The following is a 26,992-nucleotide window of genomic DNA, read 5'->3' as shown; positions in this document are numbered from 1 at the left end:
ATAATCAAATACCCAGTATTTCAAATAAACTTTAAAAAGCACACGTGTAACTGTTAATGGAAATATGGAATAGTTCCATATTCCAGACATGGAGTTTTCAACCTAAAACCAGAAAAAAAACCCCAAACCCACCCTCATAGAAATCATCATACATCCCTCCACCCCCCAAAATTTCCCATCTGCAATTAGGGTTTTTCTTTATCTAATACATAAAACACTGCAATTTTAGTATCTTTGACTACCACCCCTCAAAAACCCAACAACAACAAAACAAAAAAAGCAAACAAAAAACCCAGCACCAAAACTCTGCCAAAAATACACGCAAAGGAAATTTCAAAATGAAGGGTTAAATCAGAAGGAATGCTTGTTTCGACTCATGTAAATAAAATAGAAGCAGCATTCAAAATTAGCTGTTTCCCTACTCAGGTGAGTGTCCTAACAAACACAAGACATTAATTTCCTACAGGCAGAATGTTAACGTGGAATGCAATAGTTTAGTGGAATAGATTCAAAGAAATGAAAAGTTTAATTAATTGTTAAACCCAGCTTATTTCTTAACCCAGTGCTTGATTGTTATGTAAGTTTTGGAACAGTTTTAAGCCTGGGGCCAAATTCAGAAAGGTAGGGATTTGAACCTTACAGTAAGACCACCTACGGTATTTCCTCCCATCCTAAATCAGTCTATTTTTTGAATATCATTTTAGCCACCTCATAAATCCAAGGGCAAAAAAAACCTAGCACTGCTAAAATCACTTCCCTTACTTTAAAGCTCCATTTTACTTGTGTGAATACTTTGGAGAAAATGTAACCAGTGCAAATATACAAAAAATATACCCATCCTTGTTGCTTCCACATTGAAAGAACAGTGGAAACAGTGAAGAGAAGCTCCCTCAGTACTTCAGCACTGCTGATGATTAAAAAAGAAACAAAACCTCTACCAGACCCAAACCCCTATCCACCACAAACACTGCAAAACCAGCAAATCATATGAGAAAGAATTCAGCAATGAACTGTAGCATATTAGTTTAACAATATATGTGTTACGAGGACTCCAATAAGAAGATGATTTCTACAATACATCCTCCACTTCAACAAGCCTCAGTGATCCAAGTCTTCAAATACATACCTTAAAAATAAAATCTTACCTCATTCCACTGTCTACTTGGCTTGTTTTGTTTGTGTTTGCATCCCACAGAAATATGGCACTAGATTTGTCTGCGATTATTGCTAAAGTATCTCCATCTTTGTCCCAGTCCATAGCAACACAGTTACTGAAGAAAAAACAAATAACTTTCACTAATGATGTTAAAATATGTTTGTAAGTTCATAGAAATAGCTAGAATTATTCAGCTGAAGTGCCTGTCCTTCCATTTGCCTCCCAAGCAAACCCATGACAGATTGCAGATTTATCTGCAAAGTGTACTTTTATAGCAACCACATCCTTACTCAAATGCCATTGAAATGACAGGGGCCAAAAGGAAGGCCACAGAAAAGACACTGCTGCCCACAGTCTAGTACTTGAAATACTGCCACCTTGGTTTTCAAGAAACAGTGAAAATCTCTTGTAAGGTTCTATTTTGTTAGAGGCTATTCAGTTGTTGGGATTATTTCTGTCACAGTTCAAAAAGCACAATGAACTTGGACAAGAAACTCATGCAGAAATAGGAAAAACCTCTACTTGCAAATAGTTACCAGAATAAAGAGGAGGGCAGACTTATCCACAAGTCTCTAGTTAATTGGAAACAGTGCTGTTTACAACAAATATTAAAAGCACCATACACAGCAGTATAAGAACCTATGCCATCTGACACCACTCCTCTCTAGATAACTTTTTAACCTATTAACTTGCTTATCTCTGTGAAAAATGTCACTCTCATTACCACTCAAATGAAAACCCCTAATGAAAGCAACTTCAGAAGAGTCCTACTGAAACATACATTGCTGTAAACTAATCCAGTACGCCTTCAGTTCCAGTTTCTCCTATCTTTTCAAAATCTCAGCGGTACTCTAGAGACTTAGTATGGTGTATTTCCAAAATGAATACTGCACAGGCAATCAGAACATCAAGAGCAGGAATAACAAGGACAAAAATACAAAAAAAAAAAAAAAAAGAAGAATAAAAGAATAGGGAAAACCAGATTGCTAAACAGTAAAGAAAACAAATTCTATCAACATGACAGTAAGAAGATGCTTATAATATCAACTAGTATAGCAGAGAATATTTGACATTCTGAACTCCATTCTTACATAAGGAGAGACCCAGCAGTTAAAAACTGCAGTTGGTTAACAGTTAACCAACAAATAAAGAAGCAAAGTTTGGCCTGAGGGGAAAAACCATATAAGCACATCTATTTCTTTAAACTGTATATTGCAAAAATTGAATTTTATTCTAATAGTAATAATTAGAGAATGAGAGAGGCTGGAAATAAGAATACAAAAGAATGACCTAATCTAGGCAGAAGATTTGCTGGTGGGCCTCAAAAAGTCAGTGTTATTCAAATTACCATAAGCAGATGTTAATTAGTTCAATAAGCTTTTGTATATGTGTTTATTATACAAGTTCTCTGCCTTGCCATGAGAATGCAACATTATTGTAAAACTGGTTTAGATGTTATATGTTTCCCTGAAGGCAAGGGTCATCCTGTCCATCAATAAGGTAGTGCCATAAGGGTCTAGCAGTAAGGTAGACCTCCCCTTCCTCACCAACTCACATGGTAGTAGAGGATCCTCAGTCCAACACAAGCTCTTCTCGGAGTTCACCTACTTACTCTATACAGCTTTGCTCATATCTGTCAGTTTGCTAGAGAGAAACAGCATTTATCATACCTTGTGTAAGATACAGTGAAGAACTAAATGGGCTGTGTTACCAAGCAAAATACACTGACATAGCCAGCCCACATTATGAATAGCTCCTAACCAGAACAGCAAGACGATGCAGGAGCTACAAGCAAGTCTGGTAAAGACAATATTAATAATAACTGTGTCTCTTGGTTTCCTGCAAGGTGGCAACTACCATGAACTGCAAAAACTGGATTTCTAGAGAGGTCTTGGGGAGCTACGCGATTCTGGCTTGTATCTACCAATGATACAGAAATATGTAAGCGACATTCTGGAAACAAAAGTCAGACTTCTAGATTAGAGACTTCAGATTTAAAGCCTTAGTGGGAGTTTTGCCATGAGTAAGGGCTCCACCTTAACCAAAAGGTATCAGGTTGTTTGAAATAAAATAAAATAAAATAAAAAAAAAAAATCAAGAATTTGCACAAAGATTTAATCTAAGAGCAGGTAAAACACTAGAAAGAAATGAGTACACAAATGAAACTATTGCTACATCAGGTAGTAATGGTGCCAATAAAAGTAGATTTATATAGCAAAATGGTATGATGACCGGATGTCACAGTGTTAGCACTCAGGGAGGTTTCCTCCGGGCCATACCTAGCCTGCTTCTATGGACTGATTGGTAGCAGCTAGGCTGCATCTTTCAAAGAACATGACTTTTAAATTTCACCTGAAAGAAATCTAGTTCATACACTCCCAACACCACTCTCTGTTGTGAGCCAAAGTATGATAAACAGGAAGAACAGCTGAGATTCACTTCAGAAGTACAGTCTGGATCTAGAGCAAAATTGCCAATATACAGTATACATTATGCCAGTGACATAAGCAAAAGCACTAAACCAAGAGGATATCTTTCCTCAGTGAGGCTGTCATAACAAATAACTAGAAAACCAACAGCAGCAAGAATGCAGTTGCTATCAGCATGACATGGAGGTATTGTTTACAACCTCATTATGTTCTTTCTTAGTATGATGGATCTTTTTCTCACATTTTAATGAAGTAGACTGAGTTTATTACTAATAAGGAGTGCTTTGGGTATAAGAATATGTTTTTCTGACTATCCTTGATAGCTTACTATAAATTCAGCTTTTCCTGCCTTTGACTCCATACATGCTCATCAATTTGTCTTCTTTTCCAGGGGTGTTCACCACAGATAATAGCTCTTCCAAAAAGTTATTACATTGTACAAACATCTCACCAGAAGAGAAGCATTGTTAAAGAAAACAATAAAGAAAATAATTTAAACCCATCTCAGCACCTACCCTGGTAAGCTGATTTCATTTCTCTTCTGACCATGGCGATCAAAAATTTTCACAGCATTATCACCTCTAAAAAAAGGTAAACATAGAGAATAATTCCCTTTCTTCATCAGTGATTTCTATGGAGAAATGCAATAAATATTTGTAACCTTACCCTGTTAAAGCAAGGAAAGTTCCCAAAGTTTTCTGCCAAGCAAACTGCACAGGGGAACCAGACCAAGCTTTTTCTGATAGGCTGAATACTTGCTGGGAGACAAAAAGAAGAGGGAAATTACACATCTTACAAACGTAAGCCTATAACAGTAGTTCCTAGCGTGTTAGCAACTCTGAGTACTGTGACAGGAAAAAAAAAACACAAACCCACAACAAAAACCCAAACACAACGCAACTTCCAGGTGGCTGTAATGCACCAAAGTAGCAAAATTCCAAGTAAAAATCTTTTGGTTTGTGCTGGAAACCCAAGATTTCTAGTGCTGGGTCTAGTCTGCATTGAGAACTACTGAGACTCTACCACAACTAGTATTTTTTTTTCTTTCTCCTACAGTCATAAAAAAACCTCCAGAAACATCAGACTCTCCCTTCCTGTCCAAAGACCAGAATGTTAAGTTCTCTAAATTTCATGGAAAAGCCTGGGACCAGAAAGCATCCTCAGTGTGCAAACCACTGCAAGCTCAACATGGACTCCTTAAAAGATACATAACTATTCTGTTACACTGAATTCTTGTGTCTTACAAGCTAAGATCTCAAACCCATTCGATCATAAAGATTCTGACTTTCAACCAATAGTTTCTCAACTTTCTTTCATGCTGCCTGCACAGATTTTTCTATAACTTGGGTGTAAGATAGAGCCCACAACTTTGTTTCACTTCACGGCTTGCTATCATGACTTTTTCCCTCTCATGTCACCAGATAAACCCCAACACCTGGTGTCCACCAAACACGCGGCAGGCTTACCTGAGTCTCTGCCAAATGTTCCCATCCTTTTGGGTGCACATAAACAGAGGCATTCTTCGCACTAAATTTGCATTTTACTCACAAGAAGTGTAAAGCTATGAGCACCACACGCACAAGCACAAAGAACATCTGACGATTATGTTTGATTTTGAAAAAAAAAATTAATAAAATCTGTAATAAGCCAACAATAAAGAAAATCATGATAGCAGTGCAGGCAAGCTGCAGCTCTTCATGCTTAGTGGACAGGATCGTATAAACTAACTCCCCCGAGGGGTGTGAGTAAGAAACTCTCCTGCTTGCCTCGTCCTGTTTAACTGCTGCCCAAGGAGGGTTCCTCGCCAGGGCCACCATTAGGGCACAGCAGGAGACCCGACACCCGGCGGTAATGGCTTCGGACACCCGTGGCAGTGAGGGGCAGCCGGGCCGGAGGCTGCCTCTCCCGCGGCCTGTTCCCGGGATCCAGGGGCCGGACGGGCGGTAGGAGTGGCCTTTGCCAGCCCTGAGGAAGCCCGGTCCGCCGCGTTAGTGTCCCGCTGCACAGAGGCCGGCACGAGCGGGCAGGCTCCCGCCGCGCTCCTCCCTATGCAGTCAGCAAGCATCACCCGCCCGCGGCGGGCCGCGCTCGACGCCCCGACCCAGATCGCCCAGTGCGGAGCTAAAACCACGGCCCCGCCCGCCTTCACCTCGCCGCTCTCGGCTCCCCTCTTCCCCCGAGCCGAGGCTCCCCTGCAGCGACCCTACCCCTCGCTTACTAGCGGCCCAAGGGGCTCACCTTCATCGCGCCCACCGCTCGCTGCGCAGCGCCTCCTGCGCATGCGCCAGTCTCCGAGCCAGACCCCACCCACCCGCCCTTAGGCGTCACAGTCGCCCGGAGACGGCCCGCAGCCAATGGGCACTGTCCGCCGCCGTGCGGAGCGGTGCTCGGGCCGTGCGCCGCTGGGCGCTGGCACCCAGGGCAGGCGCAAAGCCAGGCAGGCGCAAAGCCAGGCAGGCCGCCGTTAAGTTCAGCTGTATTCAGTTGCAAACAGTGCAGGGTTCATCACAAAGGTTCACGGCTTAGTAATTTCTTTTAAAACAATAAATAGTTCACCGAGAGCATTAACACATTTAAAATTATAAATGTACAAAGACTTTGGGTATTGGACACTTCAAACTTCTGAAAAACATTCAATGAGCTCACATCCTCCCCTTGTCACACGTATTAACCTACTGCTTCGGAAACGTAAGGGACAAGGCACAGAAAAGCAAATACGAAAAGACTCTCTGAGAACATTCAGACTGTTCAAAGCAATCCTGTGTAACAAATTAGGGCTCAACAAAGGCAAACTATAAAATACCTGAAAAATTAAAAATAGATTACTGTTAACTAAGGTAACTGATCTGATACAATCCTGCGAGGCACGTATAGCTCTCCTGTAAGATGCAGAACATGCTTCAATAGTGGGAGGTAAGCACCTTGCAGGATTGGGCCCTTTACATTTTAAAGTAACCTTACTGGAAAGATAGACAATTCTTTCATCTTACAAAATTATACTTCTCAAATTAGTGCAAAGCCTCATGTAAAAATGTAATTAGTCTGGATGTAACGGAATGCTTCAAAGATACCAAAGTGCAAATATTAAATTGGTTAACTTCTAATCACACTTCAGAATTCTTCCAATAACTCATGGTTATAGATTTTTCCTTAAAAATGGCAAAGTAAATATAAGAATCAAAGTAAAGAAGAAGGTACAATGTTCTGCATCTCACGTAAAACCTCTGAAAAATCAAAAAATACACTGCATGGCAAAAATCTGGCAGAAAGTATTAAATAGCAGATTTCTGTTAGCATAATAAAACAATATTTAAAATAAGGCTTTGGTTAAATAAAAAGTTTGCTAAACTAGGAATGATTACAAAAGTGCAAAAGATTCACCAAATACATAACTTCATCTCCAAGGCAGGCATTATGCCTGTATTTATAATGGTTTGCATTGGTTTGTCAGCCTGCATTGTAATTGCTCACATACCTACAGCCAAACATAACCAAAATACACAAGGTCCAATCCTGTAACTTGTTCCACCCAGAGACAGACTCAATTATATCAGTGGAAGTGTATCCATTTCTAGCATCATTCCTTTGCATGTTTGGGGGATCCAGGCCCTGGATCTGTAACATTTGATTACTATAGTGAGTTCACTAATGAGTTCACTCATTTCTCAGCACTTCCTAAACAGAAGTCTTCTGCTGGCAACTGTCTGGTTGCAGCTGATTTGCTTACAAATAGAATCCTTGTAACATATGGGTAACAAAAACGATTTTTTTAAAAAGTGCTTAATATTGGTCCGTAAGAACAACATGTACATGTTAGCTTGAGATCAAACATTTTGCTGTGGTAGATATCCTGCACCTTTTGTTTGTTTATTGGTGCACTGGTGGTTTGCTTGACGAGAACGTCACCTTCATAGAGAAAATTTACAGTTTTACGGTCACAACACATGCTCCAGCTCTTCCTAAGCACAATGGTGCAACCTGCAAGCAAAAAACCAAATAATCCATGAGATAAATGTAGCAAGCTTTTTTATTCACTACACCTGACAGTATTTTCACAGAATCACAGTAACAGTTAACACAGTAACAGTTGTGTAGCTGCAGCAGTGACAGTATCACCCACACTCTGTTAATGTAACTTAAAAGAATCATGGCAAATTGGTCCAAAACTTGGATAGAAACCCACAGAAAAGGTGAAGATATTTCATGTGATATAGTGCAGCACTTTAAAAGCAATAGCAAATCCCAAAAATATCAAACAATTCTTTTTGATAATTTCGGTTACTTGGTATTACAGGAAAAAGAATCCTTTGTTATGGTACAAACTGGACACCTGAGTTACAGACTGACAACTGAGCAATGGCTGGCAAAACTGCATTTTTCTCTCAATCGGAAAACACCAAACATGACAGGGGCAACCTTGCGTTTGTACTTGAGTATTTGATAAAATCCTGTTATAAGTTCTTGAAATCAGAATAATTTTTCTCAGTCTCTCTTCTTTTGTAAACAGAAGTTACTTCTGATAAGACCTTTTTCTGCTGTGATTCTGTTGGACTTGGAAAGTGCAGCAAGTCACATTAACTTTTCCTTTAAAACTCCATAGTACCCTGCGTGTGTGTGTGTGAATAGCACAAAGTGCTACGGATACTACCCTGAAGGCAAAAAGGGTGTTTATGCCAACTCCTCTATTTCTTCCCCCCCCCCCCCCTCTCAGGAACAACAGATTTATGATGAGCAGTCTGTGGCTCTGACAAACTTCAGCTGAGAAAATTTCACTCTTTTGAGTTGTGTGTGGATGAAGCAGTGGCAGACTGCTAACATAATAAGAGAGAAGGTACACAGGCACTTCCAAATCCCTCTAGGAAGGGTTCAAAACTGTCTTATATACTGGGATCACAGGATTCAGTGAGATAGGGAGGGTCAAGGCTAAGGCTACAAAGGTACATACAAACGGTCACCACCCAGACATCATGTGAGATTCATTTAGATGCAATGGTGAGAAGCACTGTTTCTCTCATCTGGTACACTTTTTTTCCCTTTAGCAGGACAAATAATGCCACGGGTTTTCTTGAGTACTGCTACTGAAGGTCCCAAGCTCAGATGAGCCTCCTAGATGAGTTATGTTTTAAGATCTTGCTGCAGTATGAAGTGAGGGGAAACAGACAACTTTGTTTTCTGTGTTACAAAGATGATGATATAAAACAGTTAAGCTCATTTTTTGAATTTGCAGTTTGGGGCTATTGCAATAGCATATTCAGGATAGAATTCAGCTGCCTACACACTGGTGTCTAATGCTAATCTAGATGAGCTTGGACATTCAGCCTGGCCTGCAACTGAACTGCAAAAGGGCCTTCGTCTCTCATAGACTCTGTGCCCTGTCTGACAGCTTCTTTGGATGTAGATGCTTTAGCATATCTCAAATGGCAGTAGATGACAAAGGATAGCTTGCCCAGGATGTCCATGTGTGCACTCTTCCCGCAGAGCTGCATGTTCCTTGAACGATAAAAAAGTAACCAAGATTTGAATTGACTGTAATGGTTTCTGGTCATGAATTGAAGATTTTTTATTTTTTTTTTTTTGAGCTGAGTAAAGAGAAATGGGAAAAGGCTTCCTGAAAGTTGCCCACATTGTGCATGGCATTCACATCTGGAAGGGACTATTTATGAAAAGATGACCAAAAGCTTGAAGAAATCGATAAACTTGCTGAGAGACACATTAGAGCTAAAACTAATCTATGCTCATAATTTATCTTCAGAATAGGAAATCATGCAAACAGAACTGTTTAAGACAGTTTGGGGAATATGTCAATACATTTTATTAACAGTAGCTGAGATTGTCAAAGAAAATAGCTATACTCTTGCCAAATAAAGAAGAACAGTTTATTAGAAGCTGGCAAATGTCTCTTCAAGATAAACAACTTTGGGATGGTAGACAAAATAAAATAAAAAAAGACTTAAACCAGACTAGTTTAAGAAAATGCTTCTTAGGAGTGTTTGAATTCTCCTTGTAAAAAGAGGCACGCTTGAAAAAACAGGATAAACAGTAGTGTACAGTCTGATCAGAAGCTATACCTGTGTCCATTCATTTGTCTGGGGATCGTAAGACTCCACTGTATTAAGGTATGTTTGACCATCATATCCTCCAACAGCATACAACTTGTCACCAAGGAGACATACTCCCACTGCATCTCTGCTAATGCTCATAGAGGCCACAGCAGTCCATGCATCTGTTTTTGGATCATACCTAAAAGATAGTTTGTGTTATGCTCTAAAACTGTTGCCAAAATTCATTAGAAAAAGCACACTGGAATTGATGCTCTCAAGGTAGTAGAAAGCAGGTATTAGGACAGCACAGATCTGGGTGTTAATTTCAAAAGACTTTTTCCCCAAATACTCTCTTTGAAAATGTTTCTTTAGTCATCTGGTAACACAATCAGTACTAGCCAGGTATCTGCTTCTTGCTGCTTTCCATATAATAATATATATATATATGTACAACTGTTTTTACTATATTTCTTCTTGTATGTCTAAGTGTATCACTCCAGAAACAGCTCTGCTGCTATACCGTAGTAGAGCAAGTGCTTGCTTTGATAACTACTACATGTGAAAGCACAAGCTGTTGAAATTGATTGTGGTACTAAAGCCAATTACTTGCCATTTGAATCATATTATGGCTATACAGTATGTTTTTATGTGTAAGTTTCCTCTGCTTATGCTAAAAATAACACAGCTATTTTATGTTGTTTCTACTTACAGCTCTTCCCATAAATACTTTATAGATGAGCACTATTAGAATTACTAGCAGAATACATCTTCATCAGGATATTACCTTTCTACGCAGTCTGACAGCCTAGATGTTAAGTTTGATGCTGGGGCATCATGACCACCTATTGCATACAAGAACCCATTCCAGGTGGTTACACCTACACCGCCTCTTCTTTTTGACATCTGAGCACAGAGGGTCCATTTGTTTGTATGAGGATCAAAACATTCTACTGACTTAAGACAAGAACTCCCGTCTCGACCACCAACTGCGTAAAGCCTACAAAATAATAATAATAAAAAGTAAGTTAATATTGTCTGAACAAGATAAAGGTTCTACTCATGTATGAAGGACTTTCAAGTTTATTTAAAAAGGAATTAACTTTCAATAGAATGTTCTGTTGCAAAACTTCAGGTAAGATTTTATACTAATTTTCTTCTTATTGTCATGATCAATGCATAGTAACAATAATTTACAGAAAATCGGTATCTCTAAAGCGGCATTTATGTTCCATCCGATGCATGCAGTTACATGTTCAAAATTAATTCTGTGACTTGACAGACAAAGGCCCATTTCTAGGAGGGTCAAAGGGACAAAAGTCAGTAGTGCACCTGTGCATGCAACAACTGCTCTGCCTTATCTTAGGCATTCAAGTATTTTTCTAGACCTGGGCTTTAGCTTATGACAGCACTAACTGAAGTCCCTCACACCCACTAGGTGGCCCGGTTTGCTCAGACCTAACAAAAAGGCTTCTAACACTTGGTATTAACAAAGGATTTTAACTTTTTTGGAAAGGCTAGAAGGAAGAGATTTGCTTTAGGAGCACTCATCACTGATGAATCATTAATCAAATAATCAAACTTGATAAAGAGTTCATGCACAGAGTTTATGAGCAATCTGTGCTTAGCAGCAGAAATGCTCAGCACTGTTATTTGGAAAGGTAGGACCATGGAAGCCCTTCTAAAACAGAAACGATGCTTCAAAAGTAAATTCCAGTTTGAGGGATCACCTGAAATACTAATAAAACCTTTTCATTTTGTACAGCACATTATAGTATTGTTAAATAATTAAATAAACATTAGATACTGCAGATAATGATGATGGTGTGAGCAATCTACAACAGTTTTTATGAAGCACTATTCAAGATGCCCTCATCTTGGGAAACACTATTGTTTGTTTTTTAAATATACTTTGATCAAAAACGTAAATACAAACATCCTGTAAATATGGCTGACCTAGTAGTTCTTAGTAATAATTTTAATACCTTTAAAAACAAACAAAGACATTTCCATGGAAGCTCCCATGTTTAATAATACAACTTGTTCATGGTAAGGAATGTACTGAAGGACACAGAAAAATCCTGTTGCAGTTCCAGGAAGTTCACAACTAAAAATCAATCCTTTATACAACATAGCATTTAAATGAAGTCCCCCACCTTGCCTCTCCCCAAAACACAACAGCATTTGCTCACTTATGCACTTGTAATAGCTTGATTTAAATGCCACTTGTACTTTGGGATGCTATAGAGCAATTACACTTAGTCCAAAGGAAGGCAGTGAAATTACTAGGAACCATGGCCTACAAACAAAGACTGAAGGAGATGGAGTTATTCAGTCCTGATGACAGAATACTGAGGGAACCTGTGTCTTTAGATACAAAAAGCTGTTGCAACTAGGAAAGAAAAGATGCATTTTCCATGGTCACTTTAGATACTACAAATGATGAAAATAAATTTCAGCAAAAGGTTTTTAAGATTTGACATGAGAAGAACTTCACAGATGTATTAACAGTTAAGCAGGTTGCTTGTGGAAGTTATGGCAACTTTATCACTGGAGGTTAACAAAATTGCTCTGGCTATGAGTCTGGCTATGAGTGCTTTAGATATAATTGATTCAGCTTTGGGCTAGTAGAATTGATCAGGGAACTCTTTGCTGCAACTCTGTGCCTGCAACACAAAATGACCTCGTTGTCTGAATGTTCTTTGTATTAGGAATTAGGCAAATTTTCACTGAAAAACAGCTGTAGAAATTTCAGATAACACTCCAGACTAGGTTAGTTCTGCCAAAGCTTACTGTTCTGAGTTAATGCAATACAACAGTAGTAGTCCTCCATGATTTGACAGTAATTTTGGAAATTGATTATTCCAGCTATCACAGTAAGAGGAAATCACTGGAGTCTCTGCGAAAGAGAAGAACCATTTGCTCTTTTCTGTATTAAGACGTTTACTACTTATTAGCCCATACAGCTGTCATAAGCGATACTGAGGGGCACTGTGATGCTGTGGGGAAGCTTGCTTGACCCAATCCGGCACCTTTTCTGTGAATGAAGAAACTTGGTTCTTTAATGCTATCAACAGGTATCTATCAAGAGAAATTATTAATAGTCATTTAGGATGGTCCTGTAACTACATTAAAATAATGAGATAGAAAGTAGAAGTTGCCTTCACATACTTTCCATTTAATATTGCTACACCAACAGTGCTCCTTGGAGTTGACATACTAGCTACAAAGTTCCACTGACGAGCCTGTGGATCCCATCTTTCTACTGTATTCAGGTAGCTCCAGCCATCATGTCCTCCTACAGCATACATGGGACCTTCCAATACAGCTACTCCTGAAAAAAAAAACCAAAAAAACCAGATACAAAACACCAATCACTTCTGGATAAGGGCAAAAAGAGCATATTTTCCTTGTGACAGTCCAGTGTGCACCACGTAATATTTAGAAACAAACAAAAAGAAATTTCCTTCTAGTAGCCAAAGCTGGATATAATCTGAAGAAGAAATGATGTTCAATAAGCAGTTGGCATTAAAATGATGCTTCTGCCCCCCTCAAACTTCATTTCTGAATGTTTTTTTACCAATCTTAAAACAGATAACTTTTTAGAAATAGGCATTTAGCCTTTACAAGAACTTTACATACCAAGCCCATGACGATGAGTGGACATAGGTGGCATTACACTCCAAGTTTTTGTTCTAGGGTTGTAGCACTCGACAGTATTCAATGTTTTCAGGCCATCTCTGCCACCAACAACATACAATTTATCATCTAAGACAGCAACTCCAAACTGTAGCCTTCGTCCATTCATGTTTGCAACAGGAGTCCACATGTTGGTACGAAGTTCATACTTTTCAATGCTTGTAGCTCCTGAATGACAACATATGCAAGTTATTAAAAAGGTCTGAATTATCAGGATAGCTTTTATTTCAGCAATATGCTGATCCCACAAGACACCATGATATCCTACAGTATGTTCTTAAATCTAGGTATGCAAATAGTCTTTTCTGACTTCCTCAGGAATTAACTGCATCATTATAAAGGAGGACTTTCATAGTGCTTTTCAAGACAAAAAGCAGGATTTATAACTGCTTTGCAGAATCAAGCCTATAGAAATACAAACAAAATCTGAAGCTATGTGACATCTACTAAAAGTGCTAATTTTACAACAAGTGAAAGAAAACACTTCCTCTGCCAGAAAAAAAAGCAGTTTTCTAACCTGCCAGATTCCTTCTAGCTATCATTAAATAATACAAAAGTGTGTATAAAGAAGAAAATGTAAGTAGCTGTGACAGAACCATTTAGCAATTGGCAAAAAGCATTTTTCCTTTGTGGTTTGGTTTTTTTTTTTTAATGCATGTGCAGGTCACCTTTGTGCCTTGTTATTCGGAGAAAACTCCAGGAACTCGCCAACAAAGTTTTAAGTTGACAAGCAGGTATTCTTTATTGCGGCGCCAGGAGTCAAGGGGGATAGTTCTTCCTAAGGTGTCTCTCCCAAGCATCAACCAGGCTGTGATTATATTGTCTTTAAACATACATATTCATTAGATTACATACATTACATCATACTTCTTAGACAATGCCTCCTGTATGCATACAAAAATGTGGTAGTGGGCTTTTGGACCCCCGGTGGTTATTTCTTCATCACCTTGTTTTAGGATCATTGTCATACCAGTAACCACCAGGTTGTTCTGGCAGAGCTTATTTTAGTAATTTCCTTCTCTCTATAGTTGCTAACAAAGCCTAACGTTCTTGAGGTTACTTATTTACAACCCTATTCTTCAATCAACCCCATTCTGCAATCCACCCTATTCTTCAATCAACCCCATTCTTCACTTGTCATTTTCTTCCTTTTCCAAATTACTTCTCACTTGAGTAAATACGGATTAGTTTTCACTCGATTCAACATTTCGCTCATCAAATCAAGTGTTCCATTCATGATTCCAAATCAATCATAATCCTAGCTTCCAGAATGTTTACAGTATTGTCAAAGCTGCATAGGTTTTTATAACCTAATAAGCAGTGCACACTTAAGACATTTCATGTCCTATACTACAGAATCTTTGAATTTCAGAATTAACATGTTGTAAAAGTATCTGTTTATTTTAAAAAGAACCAAACCAGCTCATGAAATAATTATTTTACAAGCAAATACCTTTTGTTGCATCCATTCCTCCAACTGCAAACAACACACCCACTGTAGATTTTCTAGGTTTGGTGCGAGGACTTTGCAACATAGGTCGTCTCTCTGGCAACAGATGGTACTTCATTGCTTCCATAATGAGTTTTTGACATTCAATGTCATCCCTAAAGAGTGCATTATTTTCCATATCTGCCAGAAACTGTGAAAAAGAAAGAAAATTAAACAAGCTGTATCACTGTAAACAACATAAATTCACATTTTAAGCTAAGCCATTAAGTACAAAAAAGGAACATCACCTGATCTTAATGGATGATTTAAGCTTAATGGTCCAAAGAAAGAAAACAAAATCTCCTTGTGTTCCAGTGCCACTATAGGTATGTTCAGAAAATGGAATCAGGCTCCAGGTATGCAAGTCAGTTTAACCTCAGGCTTTTACTCCAGAATCCATTTAATCCTGGGGTCCATAAAAGCCACTTCAGGCACAGGTTAAATATTTTAATTTATATTCTATTCCTCACTCTGACAGTGGCCCAGATCACAGTATATCAATTAATACAAGCTTTTGTTAAAAATTTTAACGTGGGCAAGGCTGTGAGCAAATTTGACAACTGTCAAATTTTAAATCTGACAAATAAAATTAAGAGTACTAATGAAAGTTTTTAAGTTTAAAGAGTCTAGAGTCTTCTGTACTCCATGTTTGTCAGCCTGCAGGAAAAATATATTAGTAGGCTGAGGGTCCCAACTGTAATTATTATAAGTCTAGACAACTGGCATTTTTTTTGAGCTGTAAGACATGGCCTGAGTAACAAGAGTTCAAAAAGCAAGTGCCCCACTGGGACTTGGGGCAGTTGTCAGAACAATGAGGAAAAGGCAGATGCCTCTGAACTGCCATCACAAAATCCAAAGAGTTTGAGAACATTTGAAATACACAATCCGCAAAGCAGGATATGAAGTCATTGTTGAGCTGTTGACAACAGGTACACAAGTTCTGTGAAATTAGTAATTGGGAGTAGTAAAGGAACACATTATCAAATAGTTGTGCATAATACAGTGTGTGTATCCCTGGCTTAAAGCTGCCTGAGAACTGCAAGGTGGCAAATATGTCATCCATGACTCCAGAACAGATACAGTAAGTACACACTGCTAGGCCTGAATACCTCTGTAACAGAAACTCTAACAGCAAACATAATTAACATACACAGAGAATAAACAAAACTTTCAAAGCCCTTTACCAGTGACTCTTGAGAAAACTGAGTCTTTTGAGTATTTCTCTAATTGGCTGATGTTATGATTCTATTTAAAATACTAAAAAAAAAAAAATAATGAAGCATTCTCATGTAAATTGGCAGAGGGAACTTGATTTTCATTCTTGACTTTCAATACTTCCCACTGTTTCTTCTCTTGACACAAAGCACCACTGAGCACTTGTGTCACGTCAGAGGGACACTGTGTGATTATAAAATACTAAACTAAAAGTTGTTTTTTAACTGCCAGCATGCAACACAATGGAAGTGCACGTGGTTTGAAAAAAATAACAATACCAAACCCAAATCTCATTGTATTTACTACTTTTTTAAATTGGAGGTTGTCATAGTTACATACATGAAAATTAAGGCTTGTACACAACATGACCAATTCAGACCTCCAGTATATTTTTCTGATAGACAAACAGCATTCAATATTTAAAGCAACGTCATGTGTGTACATGAGGTTTTCAACACTAAAATGCAACCGACATTTTCTCCGGTTTCAAACTCCTCCAACCTATGAAGAAGTTTTCTCATAGCACAGAGTGCTGAAAGCAACTTCATCTCATTTAAAAAGGAATGCAATCTAAGGTTGTCTTGGTACCCCCCAAAAAACCTGTAGACACTTTAAACCTACTCCATTACAATTTTCTGCAAATATTCTTCAAAGAACTTGGAACAGACTTACTCAAACAAAAGGAATTTTTTCTGAAGTTTTACTACTTACATAGCTCCTTGTCTAAATGCATTTCTAACTAAGCATGATGTGTTAGCATGAAATTACAGTAATGGCAAGCTTGATGAAGAGAAAGGTAGTGTAGATACTTAAGTACTAAGAATTTATGTCTAAAAGGAAGCGGAACTATCTTGTAACTCAGAAACTGCTTAATCATCTTTTTAATTAATTTATCACAGATGGAATAATTACAACCTGACAGCTTAAGAAGATGCCAAATATTCATCCTTAACCTTTATAAGAGCAAAAAGACACAAATATTTAGGACACTGCTTGCATTAACCAAAGAAGTAACAGAATGCTATGTACAGAGATGCATAAACCAGCAACCAATAAAACTGACAATTCATTATGACTTTTTGCTTCCAGTGCTACAGTTTCACAGTATTTCCCCAAAGATTTTATGTTTTGAAGTATCAATCTAATATTCTATGCATCTCTGCTTGCAACATTATTGATTTCACCAAGTTGTTCAATTTTCTAATTTAATTTCTTTCAAATAGCTTTAACCCTTCAACCATAAAATTGGAAACCTTTTCATTATATTATGCTTGCTGTCAGATTGCCTAAGATCATGTGATCATGAAGCAAAACATGATTCTGAAAATCTTAAGACTGTTTTGGGCACTTCAATTTACTCAATGTACTAATTGTTGCCATATTAAAACCACAGCTTTAAAGCCTTAATTTTTTAAAGTAATAAAAAGGCAACATAAAAATATTTTTAGAAATACAAGTACATATTTGAAGAAGACATGAAGAATTAAAGATAAAATAAATGAAATATGATATTGCTTTTGTATTTCATTCTGCTGTTTTCCTAATCAGTTACTGAGTGGGCATAATTTGATTTCAGTACACATTTCTGGGATAAATTCTGTACTTTCCATTTCCAAAGATGTTTCAGTTACAATCAACTGAGTAAAAGGAATTCAGCAGTAGTTACTTAGTTATCAGTTAATTAAATGCTTAACAAAAGAATGATTTCCTCCAGGTCAGCTGGCTTAGATTGTATCATGTTTCTAGAAAAAGTGAATTACAAAGCCAAGGTCACAACTGAGAAAATCCTGCCATTGCATATACAATAATCAGTATTAAAATGTTAATACTAAAATGCTTGCTAGTGAATCTTACTATCCGTCAAGAGGATACCACGTCAGAGGTAATAAACAACATGTTGAGTATGTGATTTATCACTATGAATGAATCAAACTCAGTTTTTTTGTTATGTTAATGAATTTTATTTATTATTCAGATTCCATAAAAAATCCTGTTTTCTTAATTTAATAGAGAATTCTAACTAAACAAACTGAAAACAGTAAAGCAAAATGCTTGAACTCTGCAGTAGGAGTTAAATATTACTAGTGAAAGTCCAGCAAAGAAGGTTAGCACAACAGAAGAAAGGGGAAGGGACAAGGGGAGGAAATAAATAATTAAAAATATCGAACTTAGTTTACATCATTCTATCAGGCAACAAATACAATGCTACACATGACACTAATGACAGTAGTCATTCCTAGAGGAATAGGAAAACTGTAATTCACAACTATTTAAACAAACTGAGCTCAAGTCTTCCTCAACATTGTGTATAAATTTCCAAGAAGGAGAAAAAGTATTGACTGGTAAGAACAAAAATACCCAAGGATGGTTTATCAAGAGTTAAGAGCAGAAAAATCACTCCAAGTAATTTATTCAAATTGTATTTCCTAAATCTCAAGGATAGCTTGAGATATCTCAAGGATAGCTTAATTATATGAAGAAAACTCACTGACCCAAGCTGTGCAAGTTCCATAAAGAAATGTAAAAAGGATACACCTTCTAGTGACAAAAATATCCATGATAACCATTTTTCTAGGCAACAGAAGTGATGTTTTCCTAGTAACTCCACCCCCCGTCTTGTGTCCTGACTGACCTCGGGTTAGGATCAGAATATCCTGTACTTCAGACAGACACAAACTATCATGTCTATACAACACGCTAAGCTCTTATATGCAGCTCTAAGGATCCAAAGCATTAAGAATGCTGAAGCATTTATGATTTGTCAGTATCAATATATCGATGCTGTAGACATTATGCCCACTGTAACATGGTATAAACTAGAAAGGAATTGAACAATTTACTTGTGGAGCAAGCAGAGGCAGTCTAATGTAAGCCAAGAGTTTGCTAAGATCTTTCCTTCTCTGTTCCAAATCATGTCGAACCCACGTAAGTAGTGCATTCAGTATGGTTTCTTCATTAGGAATATTCATGTCGTCACTTGCTAAAAGCTTTGCAATTTCAGTGGCTGGCAATAATAGAAACTCCTGGTTTCTAATTACTTCCATGAAGTTTTCCTGAAAAAGAAAAGCATTTTTAAGACAGGTGACATCCTACTTTGACGACATTTTACTGCATTCTTCCCCTGCTTTCCCTCCCTTTATGCCACCTCTCACTTGTGCCAGTAAATATCGCTTGGAAAACTGACCTGGGAGGAGGAAAAGAGTAAAATAAAAATGTTATTTTTTATTTATTTTATTAAAAATAAAAAGTTATGTTGACCCCATATCATTTCCCCAACTCTATCACTGATTCCCAGACATATGAGCTGAAACAGCTGAGGGGGATGTGTATGGACAGAAATGAGCAATGGGTTGTGGGAGTTATTACTACCTTGGCATTGCAAATTGAAGAAATATTTTCTGAAGTTAGTTCCTTTTTATTCAAAAAAAGAAAAAAGGATAAAAAGATGCACTTTGTTCCTCTTGATACATAGAACATAGAATACAAGCAAAGAGCACAACATCCTACAGCTACTGGTCACAACTGTTCTCATTACAGCTAGATTAAACTATGGCCTTAAGTTTTCAGAGTAAATAACACAATTTTATTGGTGATTTAAAATAGTAAATAAAATAATCCATTTTGTAAGTTTTATACAGCTGATCTGATTGAGGAGCAAAACATACAAAGAAACCACAATACTGTACACACCTTGCTTTATTAACAATATTTACTTTTATAAGATTCAATTTTCTAACATTCATCCTGTCATTTCCAGCAACAAATCCTTGCTTCAAAATAGGAAGGTGACAATATGTGTCACTTCCAACACTGATACCCTATTACTTCATAATAATAGGACTTGCAGGATGTTCTATAAAGAGTCTCATGAGCTTGTGCAGAAAGAGCAGAAAAGTGTACAGAAACACAATCAGGACTATGAACTTATAGGGAAAAACCCAATTAAACAAAACAGCGAGAACAGGTCCATCCTCTTTCCCCATACACTTTACAAGCTTCCTTTACAAGGCAGCAAAGGAAAGAACAGTAAAGACAATCTACGAATCACAGTATGTTCTTTTACTTTGGTAACTCAAAACCCAGTTAACCTTGTACTCCAAACTGAGAGTAACTTCATGACAATAGAACAGTATTATAATCAATTTAGTAACACACTACTGATTGCTAGCTAGCTAGTCAATGGAATGCTGGGTTTGCTTTGCCATCGCATGTACCTCCAAAACACTTGGAGGATAAAGTGCATTTGATCCTTGACAGGGAAGTCTAACCAGGCGTAACATCAATATCAGCCTCATTTAGTATGTTGTTAAACAACTTAAAAAGAAAGAATTGCACACTAATGAAAAGAGCTCTGGATAAGAAGCACATACATGTTGGAAAAAAATAGGAATTTTAGGTAAAAAAGCAAGGAGAAACTTGGGAGCAGAAGCTGGACCTGGGCTGCAAAACAGGTATGAATTTAGCATACAAAATGGCTACAAAAGCATACAATATAGTCTGGCATTGCCCATGCAAAAGGCATCATGACAAGAAAGTGAAAACAGTAACACTTCTTCCCTTTTATTGCTTAATCATTTCAAAGCTGTACCTCAGTACCCAAAAGCATTAACTAAAAAATGCTGAGCAAAGAGGAAAAAACTAGTGAAAAGTAAACCAGTCTGCCTTACATGAAAGCCACACATACATAACATGGCTACAAGATTTCTCAGGGGAAAAATGAAAGTCAGTCTAATCCATAGGTAACTCTGGACTTGAAATTAGGAAAAGAATTGGAAGTGTTATCTGTGCACAGACTGTGTTCCTGGATAGAATTTGGAAAGGGAAATTTTACATTTAGTATCTGAAAAGCTTTCCTATTAGAGAGATCCAATGGGCTACACAAAAGTAGTGATTCCAACTGAAAAGTGTAGTAGATTAGAAGGGAGAAATAACTGTCTTTACCTCTTTAATTCATCTAACGCTCTGTATCACAACATGAAAGTTGAGAAAATGAACAAATACAGGAATTGAAACTGGTAAAAGGACTGCACCAGTATGCAGTAGCACACTAGACATGGTCTGTTTTTTATTTTAATGCTTGGGAGTAAAATTGAAGCTGAAAAAGTGATCAAAATTATTTCCAGAGTTTAAACATGCAGTTCGCAGAAATTCAGATACCACCGAGTTCACTTTTTCCACTGCTGTTTTTTGCCGATTCTCTGCCCTAGAGAACATGCAGCTGGAGCTCTGTTTTTAGTTTTGCTGAACAAAAAGGCAGTGAGTCCTGACAAAGAGAAAAGCCAACACTTACTACCTTAAACTTTCCATATGGTCTATCTGCATCTCAGGAAGAGGAAGGGGAAAGCATCTGCATGGAAAGTTTCTTTTGTCTCTGAAGGCAATGACAAGCTGATCTTGAGTAAGTCAGTCAGGCATCCTCTTTGGGAAGCATTTTCCCAACTAGATTGCATCACTTCAACAGCTGCTGTGCATAAAAAGTCTGATTTTCCTTCTTGCTGCTTGCAGACAGTTGCTTTCTGATGGGAACAAGTTCAACTTCCTCTTGCTCCCATTCTATTTTTAAAGCAGACTCTCCTTTTGAGCATAGTATCAAAGCATTCCACTGGGAATACAGCCACTCTTTGGCCTATGTCTGTTTTTTTTTATAATCAGAATCTGACAATTCCTCTTCCTCTACAGACAGAAATTCTGAAGACAGAAAGGAGGAGCCAGTGTTACCTCCTACCCTTCTGAACCTCCTCATTAGCCTTTTCTTTCCTTCTTCTTATGGGAACTCTCTGTGGAAGAACAGGATATTTCAGAGAACAAACGGTCTGCAGTTTCAGTCCCTCGCTTTCTGGTCCTGAAAGGAAAAGTTTCCCACCCCCAAAATTAGCTCCTCAAAGAGCTTGGAAACTTTATCAAATGAGTAGCCTGAGGCTTACGTATTAGCTAAAACAGCGACACACAGTCCCTATGCTCAATGCTGTGAGTTGCTCATTCACATCATAACCTTAAAGTCCCCCTTCATCAGCTGCAAAGTGAATAATAGTGATATTCTTAACCACAGGTCTATCCTTGGACTTGATATAGAGAAAAATATTATGAGCACTAGACAAGGCGTTACGATGCTTATTTCTAAGTGGCACCTAATCCCCATAGTGGGATTTGGTGAGGTGGGATCCCTCTACACTTTGTAAGAAGGTTAGAAGCCCGGAGAGCATGAAGGTTACAACACCTGTAGGCTAAGGATAGTATACTGAAGTGGCCCAATAGGCAGCTGTAATCACAGGACTGTTTGAACCTGGGCAGCTAAAAAACAAGAGGTGCTTGACTAACAGGATATGAATGAGAACAAACAGAGAATGTGATTTTGTCTACGGCTATTTCAGTCAGCTGATCAACAGGTACAAACTCATAAGAACTGAGTTCTCTCATCTCCTGGTAAACTATTAATAGACCAATGTCAGATAGCAGCTACTTTACTTTTAGTCACCTTTGACTGCTGTGTTCAGTGATATATCAACCTAATGCTTTTACTGTGCCCAAGGTTTGTTTAGAGTACACTTATTGTAGCTTGACTCCTTTCTGCATAGTTTCTGGATTCCAAAAGAGGCTGGGCAGCATGCAGAAACCTATTTAGTCTTGCCAAGACAGTACTGATCTATTATGCTAGACAGAACTTAGGGAACTTGAAAAACAGAAGTATCTTGTGTCTTCACAAGTGAAAAGAAGGCAGTATTTTCCAAGTCAAGACTATTATTGAGAAGGATAGTTTGGAACGCATTTCAAATGCAGGAATAAAAAACCTTGTTTTAGGCATTGACACAACCCTTGGTTCTGGTCCTTTGTGTACAACAAAATACTGAAACCTCTCCCCTTTCCATGTTCCCCCCCCTCAAAAGAAGAAACAGTCTGGGCTGTTGCAAGAAAAAACAACAAACTGTCCCCTTTGATTCCTCCTTCCAAATCATAAATTCCATAATGCTATGTTTGTTACACAACTCCTGGCTTTACAGGAGAAAGCAAGTCTAAAAGGTTTAGACTTTAAAGACTGTAAAGGTTGGACTTCATGACCTTAAAGGTCTTTTCCAACCTAATTGATTCAATGATTCTATGGTCTGCAGCATTCCTAGCTTCTATGCTTGTGGCCTCAATCTGTTACTCTGTCCTCTTAAGTTTTTCTTACAAACAGCTAGTGCTCAATTGCGCTCAGAAATCATGCAAACTCCAAAATTAGCTTCATCAGAATCTCATAACGTCATCTCTACTCATGTGCTTCTGAAGAATTCTGATGAAAATCAAAATAGCTTTCACTCTGCTTTAAGCATGGAAAGCTGAGTAACAAAGATCACAAAGCTATCTACGCTGGAATTGACTCAGGCACTATCACATACAATGTTTAGAATGTCTGCTTTTTCTTTTTCAGTTGTTAAAAGAGTTAAAATCTGGCTACTGAAGAAACTACTTCAGAACACCTCACTACTTGCTAAGATATTTCACATTCTGGAAACAACACAAACTAGCTTTTACTCATCTGAAAGTGTTAGCTTCCCTTTAGTTGACCTTTTTGTAGAAGAGGAGCTATTGGTTTTCATTCAAGGTACACTATCAACTGTTCCAAACAAGCAAGATAACAAAAGGGGTGTTTCTTTTGACTTTGTGAAGACAGAAAAAAAAAAAAAAACCACCACAAAAGGCATGTTGTGCAAAAAGACTACAAATTAAAGAAAACAGATACACTACTGGCCAGCCTAATGAAATTCCTAAATTTATCATTGTATGGCCCCAATACAATATATAGACTACAGCAAAACAGGTTAACCTTTGCACAAAAGATACCTTTACCCAGATACATGTCATGTCTGTCAACTGTATTTTAAAACCCTGATGCATAAAAATCAGAATTGCCCTTAATACAGCATTAAATCTACTACTTCTCACTTCAGTTGATTTCATGTTTCACTTAATGCATCCAGAGGATTTTTCAAATTTTAGTTTACAATGTCAAAAATTGACCTGTTTTGATGATAATCTTAAAAATTATTCTCCTCTGAATAAACAAATTATCAACAACTGTCAACACAGTAAGCAGTAATGCAACACTTATGCCCTTTTGGCATAACAGAGATCTGTATCTTTAAAATGAAGTGCAGCATTCAAACACTTATTTTTAATCACACTGTACTATGCAATTAAAATCATGCCATAATATCATGATAATGCTTTCCAATGACACTAATTAACATTATTCAGACCGAGCAGGTCTATTAACAGAGGTAGGCCTATTGGGATAATCCTCTGATTGTCTTTCAGTTGAACCAAATGCTCTTTTAATCTGAATTTCTAGTCTTCAGGTAAAGAACTTTTTTTAAAGAAGCAGGTATGATGATGATCAAATTCTAGCATGGGTCAAACCCCTTTAAAACTGATAAGTTATTTTAAATGCAGAAAAACAGTTATACAGCAATCTGATTTTTTTCTGCCAAACGGGAAAAAACAACTCATAGAAAATAACATCTGAATTAAAATTTTATATTTTATATTATTCATTACCTTCTATTTCAAGTGCTTTAAAAGAACCAAAATTACATGGAAAAGACAGAAATATACACTGTAGTCAGTATAATCCCCCATTGTTCTATGCTGCAGCATAAAAATACTTCATTGTTTCAGCAACCAGAATTTCCAAGTACTACAGGTATGCTTAAGTCTTACACTCTAATACTTCGTAATGGAAAGCACATCAAGTGGCTGGCACTTACTACCGTTGAACTTTTTTTTTCCCCAACAGCTTCTAAACAAATGAAATTACTTGGGAATTTATTTTAATCGAAGATTCAATTGGACTGTACATTTCTATGCAGTTTCCATAGCAACATTCATTGCAAACTAAAGAAGCTGCTTCTCTATTACTCATTATTACTAAAATTCAATTTCGTCTCTCTGTTGGAACTAAACAACATTAAGAGAGGCCTTGGGAAGAATCCATCTACCACAACTAATTAGTTTTGGAAATGGCTTTTAAAATCCACCTCATTTAAATTTCAGCCATGTTGAAGCCTGAAAAGCAACAACTTTGCCACTGAAGTGAACAACAGCCAAAAGGCATACAACTGTTTTCCTGTGGTCTGAGCGAAAGAAAAGACAGGTGCTGTAAAAGAATGACTTTTAGAATGTTCACAGCCCCTTTCTGCCACAAGTCATGAATTGCCAATCAAAATATTAAGACTATAATCCCTAACATTCACCTTCAAAGATGCATTAGTCTGACATGTACTACCTTTCTGATCTTGGTAGTCCACTTATAAGGCACATGACAATAGCACAAACCAAAATATATGCTTATTATTAAAAAGAACAAATGGACCAGACTCTTTGCACACCTTTTGTATCGCTGTCTTGCTCAACATTACTTCTAATATCCTTCCAAGGCATAAGCCACATTTATCTTGACTGTTTCATCTGACTCTCTACCCAATTGCAGTCTCCTTATTTTCGTTTGAGCAATAATGCAGATCAAGAATAAAAACGTAAGTTACAATCGGCACACTATTTATTGACCTGTTTTGGTGAATTTTAGTGTGTACAAGATTTTAAATACAGAGATCCACTCATGGAGGAAGAACACTGTATTATATATATAGTAAGAAGAAAAAAAAGAGCTATTTTAAACCCTTGTACAGACTAAACTAAGTTATTTTAAGCCCAGAAGAAAAAATTTAGAAAGTTTTTAAACCAGCAAAAACTAAGGCACAAGAGGAAAAGCCACAGATTTCTAAAACCAATTACCACACAGAAATTACAGTTTTGGATCTAAGCCAATATCTTAATGGCAATGCAATGCCACACCACACAAGCAAATTAAGTACTATCTTCATTCCCACATCCCTTACGCGGTATCTACATGTCTTCATTCAGTTCTCAAGGGCTTACATAGGAAAAATTTCATCAAGAGGAGAGAAAAATGCCTTGTAAAACTGCAGAGAACAAATGAACTGACTTGCCTCAGAAATAATTCTCCTGCCTTATTCTACTGATAAAATTATTGAAATATGCTTGTGAAAAGGAAAGAAGAACATTTTGCGTGAAAATAAAAGGATGACTATTAAGATGAAGAAGTCAGGTCAGTCTTCCTATAAATTAATTCTGAAAAGATCATTGGCAAATTTGTACTTAGTCACATATTGCCTAGCCTAAGATTAAATTGTTTGATGCCATCCTGACATCCCACTACTAATAAGGATAATGCAGAATCTATATTGATGAATTTAACTTGGAACCTGATTACTCCAGCTTATTACAAAACTAGAATTCTACAGTTTTAGTGATGCGTTATTTTGCACTAAATGATGGTAGCTTGCCCATTGTTAAGTGTGTAGATTTCGACTGACAGAAATACGAACAAGCTTTTGAACGATTTTATTAAATGCATATCATGTGATCCCATTGCTGTTACAGGGAACCATTAATGCTTGCCTATCTCCTTCCAACTCTAAACCAGAAACTTCATAGTTATTTTGTCATTTCTCATTATGGGAACATATGTGCATTATTTCTTGGAAGATGATCAAGAATTAGGGTATTGGGGAAAAAACATTTGTATTTCATTCAGGCAAACATTCTGTATTTTCATTACTAAATAAAGTGGATGATGCTTAAAATAACAACATACCATAGTGTAATTGTGAGCCACCTTGTGCAAGTCAGTGCAACCCTGTGCATCAGCGAAAGATCGGATTCCAAGGCAATTGGACGGGTGAAGCTGCTTCATTAGAAATTTGCAACATGCTTCTACAACCTGAGAGAGCTGAAGAAGGCAAGCTGTAGATAACAGGCACTCAATGTTATCTTCTTTTAATTCAAGGCGACCTAGTAACATTATGAAGGAGATCACATTAGCTTCCTCTTTTTTGTTGTATTCTCTAAAGCTCAGAGGCAATAGAATTATTTACAGATTACATGACAGAATATAAAGTTTAGCAAC

The 26,992-nt window shown here is 37.4% G+C and overlaps 2 protein-coding genes across 12 annotated transcripts in view; both read right to left on the bottom strand.

Annotated features, from left to right (window-relative positions):
• WDR19 (WD repeat domain 19) overlaps positions 1-5,872 on the bottom strand; it is a 43,764-nt gene extending 37,892 nt beyond the window's left edge. The window contains exons 1-4 of one of the 4 annotated variants that reach the window (XR_009746543.1): positions 5,824-5,872; positions 4,252-4,343; positions 4,101-4,166; positions 1,146-1,271 (exon numbers count right to left, since the gene is read on the bottom strand). Coding sequence is in view for 2 of the 4 variants with exons in the window: in XM_061471037.1 (XP_061327021.1) it covers positions 1,146-1,271; positions 4,101-4,166; positions 4,252-4,343; positions 5,824-5,829 (290 nt within the window). In the remaining 2 variants the exon portion in view is untranslated. Of the gene's footprint in view, positions 1-1,145; positions 1,272-4,100; positions 4,167-4,251; positions 4,344-5,823 lie in introns of those variants that run through there. The other 3 variants (XM_061471037.1, XM_061471029.1, XM_061471046.1) reach the window with 3 other exon arrangements.
• A 172-nt stretch (positions 5,873-6,044) lies between these two features.
• The window catches only part of KLHL5 (kelch like family member 5), a 57,940-nt gene continuing 36,992 nt past the window's right edge, over positions 6,045-26,992 (bottom strand). For all 8 annotated transcript variants that reach the window (XM_061471170.1, XM_061471161.1, XM_061471122.1 and 5 more), the window contains 8 exons: positions 26,681-26,877; positions 18,867-19,079; positions 14,776-14,962; positions 13,266-13,490; positions 12,795-12,957; positions 10,411-10,623; positions 9,654-9,825; positions 6,045-7,563 (listed from right to left, as the gene is read on the bottom strand). In XM_061471170.1, the coding sequence (XP_061327154.1) occupies positions 7,507-7,563; positions 9,654-9,825; positions 10,411-10,623; positions 12,795-12,957; positions 13,266-13,490; positions 14,776-14,962; positions 18,867-19,079; positions 26,681-26,877 (1,427 nt within the window). In that variant the 3' untranslated portion in view covers positions 6,045-7,506. The remainder of the gene's footprint in view (positions 7,564-9,653; positions 9,826-10,410; positions 10,624-12,794; positions 12,958-13,265; positions 13,491-14,775; positions 14,963-18,866; positions 19,080-26,680; positions 26,878-26,992) is intronic.

Source organism: Pezoporus flaviventris, unplaced genomic scaffold, assembly GCF_033815535.1.
Source record: "Pezoporus flaviventris isolate CSIRO_AGI_PZ_B2104156 unplaced genomic scaffold, CSIRO_AGI_Pfla_v1 ptg000002l, whole genome shotgun sequence".
Classification (NCBI taxonomy): Eukaryota; Metazoa; Chordata; class Aves; order Psittaciformes; family Psittacidae; genus Pezoporus; species Pezoporus flaviventris.
This window is presented reverse-complemented; position numbering and strand designations above follow the sequence as displayed.